At 39.2% G+C, this 9,954-nt stretch overlaps 1 protein-coding gene across 1 annotated transcript; it reads left to right on the top strand.

Moving 5' to 3' along the window:
- Positions 1-509: 509 nt before the first annotated feature.
- ndor1 (NADPH dependent diflavin oxidoreductase 1) lies at positions 510-9,521 on the top strand (the record flags this gene model as incomplete). The annotated part of the gene is made up of 14 exons (XM_079235483.1): positions 510-644; positions 806-883; positions 1,153-1,250; positions 1,324-1,422; positions 2,406-2,507; positions 2,613-2,816; positions 3,856-3,983; positions 4,524-4,735; positions 5,017-5,124; positions 5,248-5,362; positions 6,011-6,157; positions 6,256-6,374; positions 6,941-7,035; positions 8,971-9,521. The coding sequence occupies 14 exons, from the start codon at positions 510-512 to the stop codon at positions 9,113-9,115; spliced, it is 1,785 nt and encodes a 594-aa protein (XP_079091609.1). The 3' UTR covers positions 9,116-9,521.
- Positions 9,522-9,954: the final 433 nt, after the last annotated feature.

The following is a 9,954-nucleotide window of genomic DNA, read 5'->3' as shown; positions in this document are numbered from 1 at the left end:
TCAAAAAGCACTTTATCTATATGAATATATGTACCTTATTTTCCTGCTATTCAGTGTGTTGTTACGATATAATAATAATAATAATAATAATAATAATAAATAATAATAATATGTTCAAATTAAGCAAATTAAGTATATTGAAAACAGATTGAGTGGACCTGTAGTTTCAGATGCCACACTGTCTGAAAGTAAACATAATTCCATTACTTTATAAAATGACCACATGCAAACAAACAATATTAAAATGAAATGAAAATTCTAGAATTATAAAAAATACAATAGCATCACAACTATAATCTGTGGCCTTCTTTATGAATGCAGATCGCTCTGTGTCCAAAAGATGAATTATTCATTTATTTGCACTGGCCCCAACATTCTCCTCTTGTGTATTCCACCTCATGCTCCTTGTGTTCCTTGGTTTAACTCCTTTCCAGTATTCGTTTTGCTATTCATGTCCCCGTTCTTTTAAAATAAAAGAGCACTTTGTGCCTTTGTGTTTCTCAGGCATCATGTCAAAGCCCAGTCTGCTAGTCCTGTATGGGAGCCAGACTGGTACAGCCCAGGACACGGCCCAGAGGATTGCACGACAGGCTCAAAGAAGGCAGCTGCAGGTTCGAGTGTTGCCTCTGGATAACTACAACGTGGTGAGTATGTCGGTATCAAGGATGGCAATGAGAGGGAAGTTATTGCTGCTCGGACCCGTTCTAGTCACAGGATCAGATCCCTGCAGTGGTCTTTGATTTTTGTTCAAAGCCTACATGGATCATGTGAAAACTCTGTGCCCTCATGACTGTTTCCTCATCAGGCAAACTTGATCTCAGAGTCTCTGGTTGTTTTTGTGTGCTCCACCACCGGCCAAGGAGAGCCTCCAGACAATATGAAGGTAATATAAAGAGAACAAAAAGACATAGTACGATTAATTTAGTCTTAAGTGTTTCTACAACTGGGATACAAAATCACAAGATGCAGGTGAACATGGATATGCTTGTCTTGAATATTCACCTGATGAATGAATATGTTTTCAATTTTAAATATCTTGTTTATACCAGACCTATTACATTTGTCAAAATGCAGACAAATACATAGGCATGAACCTGTTCACTTCTGTTACACATACTGTTCACATACTGTCCATCTCTACTTTCTTCAAAGCTCTTCTGGAGGTTTGTCTTTAAGAGGTCTTTGCCCGTTGGCTCTCTGAGTTGCTTGGACTGCGCTACACTGGGCTTGGGGGACTCCTCCTATCCTAAGTCAGTATTTCAGGTTCACAGTTCTCAGAGTACACATTCACAATGACTCATGGTCGACCGCATTCTCCCATAGGTTCAATTTTGTGGCCAAGAAGCTTCATAAGCGCCTTCTGCAGCTGGGTGCCAGTATGCTGCTGCCAGTTGGGCTGGCAGATGACCAACATGACCTGGGGTAAGAAATAACATGTCTGAATAACTGGGCGGCAAAATAATATTCGCAATACATTTTTATTTCAGCTAGTTTTATGACTTTATTTTGATTTTTTTTTTTTTACATTTGTATACCATTTTACTTATTAGATATCATTTTGATTTTACTTGTTCATTTAATTTATATATATATATATATATATATTTTTTTTTTTTAGCAAAATGTATTTTTATTTTAACTATTACTCCGTCCAAATTAGCGTTAGTGTATTACTTATATCTCAAAACAACATTACAAACTTAAGTAAAATACTGTGTTTGTTTGGCTTTGGCCTGCATAACATTACACAATAAACAGAGTGCAAGAAATGGGAGCATGAAATATACAATTAAATCTAATAGAATATAAAATTAAGATAAAGTGCACAGACAAAACAGATAACAATACTTTAAGGTGGAATGTGAAAGTGACACGTGTAATGGTAAAGTGGCAAGTAGCGCCTCCATGTGGGTATTTACATAGTTCTTTACATTGTACTTTCTCCTTTTGATTCGAGGGTCACAAACAAATCTGTTCCACTTCCTACCTGTCATGTCCTACTCACGCCTCTACTGCTTTCTGTTTCTGTTTTCATTTACTAAACAATTGATTTCTTTTTTATATTGAACAATAATTTGAGGTCTACACATTGTATTATAAATAGCATAGCGACAGCCTTCTACTGGTTGCAATTTTTGCACCTTTTTATGTTCTGTAACTGTAGCATGAATTCATGGAGGAATTATCTCGCTAGCTATCTAGCTATTTGGCCAGCCCCGAATGGGTAAAATTCTTAGGAAAGCACATTCGAATTTCCAGCCAAGAAAATCTTGAATTTATCAATTCATCTGCAAAGTAGAGTGAGTCTGGAACAGTGAGGATAAAGGGGGAATGTTAAAAACGCTCCTAGCTGTAATCAAACTGTGGACGTTGCCTTTGCTTACCTCAAACTCTGTCTGAGCCAGGTCAGACGCTGTGATTGACCCGTGGCTCACATCATTTTGGGATAAAGTATTTGCTCTGTACCCATCTTTGGCTGATGTGACTCCATTGAGGGAAGATGAACCGTAAGTATCATTTTTTAATTGAATGTTTTTTTTCAAGCCTATTATTAACTCCTGTTTGGGTTTTGTGTTGGATCCTAGTTTCTTTTTGCTTCACTCTTGTGGCAGGCTCCCTCCAACACACACGTTCCACTTCCTGGATGATGTGAAAGAGAAGATGGATGACAGGCTGAGGATTCCCATGGAACAGACAGTCCCCTCCCAGTCCCATCCCTTTCCTGCCAGACTAGTGTCCAATAGGAGAGTAACAGATATGTCACACTTTCAAGATGTGAGGCACATCGAGTTTGACATCACAGGATCCAACATTGAGTAAGTAACTTTGAATTTATCCCTGTGGTCACTGAGCACTTGGTGAGGATCTGTCTCTGCTTTCTATCTCTGACAGTAGAAAGATATTCAGACTATTCATCATCTCTTTTTAGGGCCAGATTACATTCTAAACTGGTATTAGTGCTCCTGTCATCTTGGGCGATTTATAAAAGACACAACATTACTTTTCTATGTATTTACTGCCAGGGCTCAGCTGTGACATACCTATTCTACTCTGTTGTTGTAATGAACAACAGAGTTGCTTGTTCAATAGGAGCAGGACATCAGCATAAAACAGACTCTTCACCTCTCTATCGAGGAGGGGGAGGCCAGGAACTGAACTGCAAGTTAATTTATATCCACATTACATTTCATTTAGCTGACGCTTTCATCCAAAGTGACTTACAATAAGTGCACCATTAGAGTACAAACTCAGCAACAAGAATCAAAGTACAATTTCTTCAAGAGGGCCAAACTACAAAGTGCTATAACTAAGTGCTACTAAAGTGTTTTTTTTATTCAAGGTATAGTCGGAAAAGATGTGTTTTTTTTGTCCCCACTCAGACTTCAGGAAAACATCCTGACTGCAATACGATATTGAAACACTGCACTCTGCATCTCTGGGATGCTGCTTTTTAGCATTTAATTTGTAATGTTGTCTGGGCCACAAGCTTTCCTGAGCCGGAAAGATTTTGTCTGTGCGGTCAATTCTTCCCAGGTACTGTAGTTGAGAAATCAAGTTTTTTTTTGGTTGTTTTTAATTGTTTCTTCTATTGTTTTGAGTTTTTCTTTCATAATACATTGATATTAATTCATTAGATTTTATTTTATGTTTTTGTACAGATTTTCTAAATGTGCTCTTCAGATCTCACCATTTTGGATGTGTAATGCCCTTTGTTTGTTTTGTGTTGAAGTTGTTCCACATATCCCTAAATCCATTTAGTTTAATGTTATTCTAACCCTACAGCACATTTGTAACTGTGTAGGTATAGTATCATCAACCACTACACTGAGCGTTCGTTGTGGTATTGCTGTGTAGGTTTGCTGCTGGTGATGTGGTGATGATGCGTCCATGTAACACACCAGAGGACGTACAGCAGTTCTGTCAACTACTGAGATTAGACCCAGAGGCCAGGTTCACTCTCAGGACCACAGACAAGACTGCAGGTAGGCGTGTGTGTGTGTGACTGTTTTTTCACTGCATGCATTATCCATCACTTTTGGTTCATAGCAAAGAAATTAAGCAAGCCAAACACCCCAAAATGGCACTATTTTCCATGTCCTGTTTTATTGCAAGACCCATAGGGTGCCTTTTTTCTTCTTCATAATTCCACTTTTCATGACATTGGAATCCCTCCCTGCCTTCTCACCTGTTTATTAATCGCATGTTGCTTGTGAACCGCTGGAACCGCTGCTTGCTAAAGTGGATGAGTGTGGGAGACTAAAACATTAAAGTTATTCATAAAACCAAACCAATAAATTGAAAGAGTCTGAACAGGGACTGTAGGGTTGCTTGATAATTTTTGATGGGTTTTCTGTTTAGACCCCTTTTACATTACGTACTGTCATTTGATTAACTATTACTGTAACATAAAGATACTTGTTTGTGCAGCTTTAAAGCAGAATTACCACATTTCAAAAATACATAATGACCCAGACTTAACAGACCTGTGGTGGTGAAATGACCATGAACCCCTGTCTTCTAAGTTCAAGCCAGGCTTCCTCAGCCGTGTACTGTCCGCCACCTGGTGGAGAGCTTCCTGGACATCGGCGCCGTGCCTCGCCGCTCCTTCTTTGAGCTGCTGTCTACCTTTGCCACGAACGAGATGGAGCAACAGAAGCTGGTCGAGTTTAGCTCAGCGGCAGGCCAGGACGAGCTGCACAACTACTGCAACCGGCCCAGACGCACTGCGATGGAGGTGAAGTTCAGTCTTGTCAAGAAAGAAAAGTCTGACTGTGTTGCCTTTGATTTAGCTTTTTACTTATTTTAAAGCCACTGTGTGTAGGATTTCATGTGATATTACTTTTATAGTATATATTTCAGTTTGTAGAAACATTTGGCAATCTTGCTTAAAATAGGTAGTCAAAGTGTTGCTTTTAGCACATTCATCAGATTATTGCAGTCTGTCTCAGTGTCTTTTATGTTCAAATCATGCATATAAAGGCTGAAGATTGTAAACATGTGCTCTTGCTGCTGCAGGTCTTAGCAGATTTTCCCCATACTACATCAGAAATCAAAGTAGACTATCTCCTAGATCTATTCCTTGAGATCCAGCCTCGTTCATTCTCCATCGCCTCCTCTCTCCAGGTAGCTCGTCTTTCATGACAACTATTTAACTTTGCAAAGATATGCTTTGTTTCACTTGCCAAAGCTGTAAAGGAAATTCATTGAGTGGTAAAGACACACAATGAAAGCCCTCTCTTCACACAGGCTCACCCACACAGGCTTCAGATCCTTGTAGCTGTGGTTCGTTACAAAACCAAGATGTATAAACCAAGAAGAGGCCTCTGTTCCACCTGGTTAGCCTCCCTGGACCCTGCACAAGGTCTCTCGTCATATTTAACAAGTGTTCAGATTGCCTCCACAGAGATTACTTAATTCTGATTGGCTGAACGTTGTGTGTTCATTTCAGACATACATCTACGTTCAGCCAATCATCAATACATGCATTGTCTTCCTGTCATCTGTTTGTATTATACAGTTTTATCTGCTTTTTAAAATAGATGTGTCACCCATTTGGCTAACTATGGCATTTTTGTAACTTCACGTGACTGTCACAAATAATTACCTGATCAAAGCACTATATACATGTCTAGGGATTGTACAAAGAAGGAAAAATGCAGCCACTGATTTATTTACTGCACACATTCAGTTATTTGTAGTTCTAAGGTCCTTAGGTATGCATCCAAGGTCAACACACTCAAACATTACTAACACTATTCCAAAGATATCCTTGTTTCAATTTAATTTAATTGATTTGTAATTTAGATTTTTAGATGTTTCAAAACAAAGACTGTTTTTCTGGCCATAGAAGCATATATGCAGACGCTTGAACAGTAAAACAAACATTCTACAAAATCATGATGTATAAGCCTTGGTCAAAAAACCATGTGGCCCCAAGCCTACAAACAAAGAGTCTGTGGCAAAGCACAAATAAAGAGCAGATGTGACAATCACTTCCACATTGTTGCAGGGGAGGTGTATGTGCCTCAGTGGGTGAAGAAGGGAACTCTGAAGTTCCCCAAAGAGAAAGACACCCCTGTGATAATGGTTGGACCTGGAACAGGAGTGGCGCCTTTCAGGTCGGCTTTACAAGAAAGGATAGTTGAGGGAAAAAATGGTGAGACCTTTACCTTTCTGACTTTGTCTCTCTTATTTTCTAAATATATGGCATTTCACCACATAATTTCACGTCCTCCTTGTCTTCCTGCGGTTTAGCCAACATTCTGTTCTTTGGCTGTCGCTCTGAGTCCAAAGACTTCTACTTCAGGTCAGAGTGGGAGGACATGATGAAGACTGGACATCTGACTCTCGTCACTGCCTTCTCAAGAGACCAGGTCAGACAAAACCACTCAATACACATGTGAAGGATCACAGGAAAGGTCTGAAACATTAACAGCGAACATAGACTCTCGTCTTCTACAGTGTCTTTTTATTTTATTGGGTTGTTCATCTACCCGACCGCTCCATTCTCGTGAACACGTTATCTCATGGAGGCCCGGAAGGATTTTTTCCAAATTTGGGACAACGTCCACTAAATGGATTTAGTAGGTCAAACGTAAAGTTCACTGTGGCAGATACCGTCATTGACTTCAGCTTCAGCGCCTTAATGGAATCTGCAATGATTTAAGGACACAGAAACAACTATCAGCATCTTATTTTCATAACATTTATTTGCAAAAAATAAGAACTAGTGAACTGGGAATACTATATCTGGAATTATTTGGAAAGAAGGCAAGTGCAGACTCTCCTTTCGTGGACAGTGGAATAGTGTTTAAAGAAAACACTCAACCAGAGGTTTTTTTTCACAGTATTTTTTTTTTGTTTCCTTGATGCATATATATTTTTTCTCTTAAGAATGGTGTGTGTATTTTGTGACTAATAAGGTAATGTGGTATTTCAGGAGGAAAAGGTGTATGTGCAGAACCGTTTGAGGGAGAACGCTGAGCTCTTGTGGGACTTGATTGCCAACAGAAGTGCCTGCTTTTACATTGCTGGGTGAGTCCAAGGCACCACAACTCGCCCAACTGGTCAGCTGTCAGGTGCCAGTTTACAACAGTTTAATAATTTCAATGGCGATCACGACAGGGGTTTTATCTCTGTCTCTGTTAATAATAATAGTGGCAGCCCTGTGACAAAGTGGCTTTCCTCTGGCAGCTTGTGGCACCTACTGACACCAACATCTAAGCATAGGGAGAGTGAAGATATTTTCAGATATATATTTTGGGATTTAATATTTTGTAAATTACTGTTCAAATAATTATTTGTTAAGAGTGTATGTTGTTCCATTTTGTTTCAAAACTAGCAAAATCAATATTAAATCAAATGAATAAGAAGCAATAAGTACACCGTGGTTTCTCGAAGAAAAGAACGGGTGGCTCAGGTGACTCAACTAAAATCATAAAAACGATTGACGGCAGCTGACCTGTTACAACACAAAAGCTGCCGTTCATCTCGGCAGCTTCTTGACGGATGCCGAACGAGTGCTGCTCTCTTGCCACTGTGTCAGTCCGAAATGCATACATTATTAAGTAAGGGGCAAAGTATTAAATGCAGAGGTCACAGCTCATATATGTATGTGACCATTGTAATAAAGTTACATTTTATGTAATTCAAATGTTTCAGTATTTTCTGATTTGTTTTTGGGGACTATTTTCAGCAGCCGATTATTTAAAAATGTATTTTTAATTTGACCTTTATTTAACCAGATAAGTCAATTGAGAAGCAGTTCTTATTTACAACGAAGACATGGCCAAAAAGGCAGCAACAGGAGACAAGTCGTTACAAACAAATAAAATGACAATAAATAAATTGCAGCATTATATTATGTATAATATACAGTTGTGTTCAAAATAATAGCAGTGCATTTAAAGCGTTACAGAGTAAAGGCCCAAATCCTAATAATAGCTTTTATTCCCATACACGCCAATGCATTGGGAACACTGTACATTCTATTCCAAATCAAAACATGAAGAAAGATTTCTCAAATGTGTTATTTCTAAGGAATGTTCAAAAAAATTGCAATGTCTGCATTTGTTTTTACGAACTCAAACATTTCTGTATAAACTGAAACATGCTTGAAGATTTAGCTTTCCTGTGAACCACTGGACTAATATTTAGTTGTATAACCACTGTTTCTGAGAACTGCTTCACATCTGTGTTGCGTGGAGTCGACCATCTTCTGGCATCTGAACAGGTGTTCCAGCCCAGGACGATTGGACTACATTCCACAATTCCTCTGCATTGCTTAGTTTTGCCTCAGAAACAGCCTTTTTGATGTCACCCTACAAGTGTTCTATTAAATTAAGGACCGTGGATTGGGCTGGCCTAACGTCTATAACGTTACTCTTGTTGGTCTGGAACCAAGATGCTGCTCACTTACGGTGTGTTTGAGGTCGCTCTCTGATTTAAAACACCCATTTCAATGGCATTTCCTCTTCGGCATAAGTCAAAGTGACCTCTTCAAGTATTTTAATGTATTCAAACTGATCCATGATTCCTGGTATGCGATAAATAGGCTCGACACCATAGTATGAGAAACATGCCCATATCAAGGCGCTTGCGTCACTTTCTTCACAGTGTACTGTGAAAGCAAGATTGTTTTTTTTGGGTCTAAGGGCCGCAGACAGTTTGTCAGACAACCCCCAAACACTGAATTCAAGCAACAGTATACTGTGAAGACAGTGAAGCATGGTAACTATGAGACAGTACAAACCATTGAAATACAATAGGAGTAGAATGGACATAAAACCTATTTCTTTGGTCATTTGACAAGTACAAAAGAAAACAGATCCGTAAACACAAAAATGGCCACCGCTCTGACCATCCTGCTACATTGATTTAAATGGAAATGTCCGTTCTAGTCCCATTCTTCTTTTATAGTCCAAACACCGAGTGAATATACACTGTTGACCTTGTTTTTTTTCTATGCAGTAATGCGAAACAGATGCCAACCAGTGTGTGCGACGCTCTGAAAGAGGTGTTCCAGCAGGAGGGAGGCATGTCCTCTGATGATGCCTCGGAGATGCTGGTAACCATGGAGAGGACCGGCCAGTTCCAGAGTGAGACCTGGTCCTGATGACATGACCTAAACCCACTACTCCAACGTTCACATCAAACTGCTGCTACCATGTTGACGGCATGATACAATCAATGATTTTGAAAAAAAAAGGATTCTTCCATCAGTCAACATCAGTATATTTAAGCATGGAAGTTCATTCTAGACCTTTTGACATCACCTCAGCAGTGTACTGTAGAAGAGTCATTCCCAAAGACTGGGTCGGTTGCACAGAATATTTTTAGGGTCGCCAAATAATTCAGTTCGTTAAAAAAACGGCAAAAAAGTTTGACACGTGCATTGTTGGATGTTTAAAAGTTCCTCCCTATGTCGTCTTGCTGGACTGGCTGTTCATATTGTTCTGAGAGTTGTAGTCTATTTATACCACTTAATCCAATATGACGCAATAAAATGATTAATGATTGTATATGTGCGTGTGTGTGTGTTGATCACTCACTGTCCCTCAGGTTGTGGCAATACAGAATATATCGTGAGGCATTATGTGCCGTGTTACCTTTCCCCGTATTATTCTTAGTTTGGAGCTGTCATCTAGTTCTTTGAAACCAGAAACTTGAGAGCTGAGCTGGTTTATGTATATATATTTGAGTATAATTGTCACATTTTAGGAGGAAGTGCATCTCCGTCTCGACCTCACCTGTCGAACAGTGACCACATATTCTGTTTTCTTTTGGTTGCCAAGATTTCTTTTGTTTGCCTTTTTCAATTGCAGTCACTGAGCCTGTACTTGGTCAGGATCTGTATCTGCTTTCTATCCCTGACAGAAAAGAGATATTCTACAAATTCATAATCTCTTTTTAGGGCCAGATAACATTCTAATCTACTTTGACTTTCAGTTTCTT

This window comes from Taurulus bubalis (assembly GCF_910589615.1).
Source record: "Taurulus bubalis genome assembly, chromosome: 19".
NCBI lineage: Eukaryota > Metazoa > Chordata > Actinopteri > Perciformes > Cottidae > Taurulus > Taurulus bubalis.
This window is presented reverse-complemented; position numbering and strand designations above follow the sequence as displayed.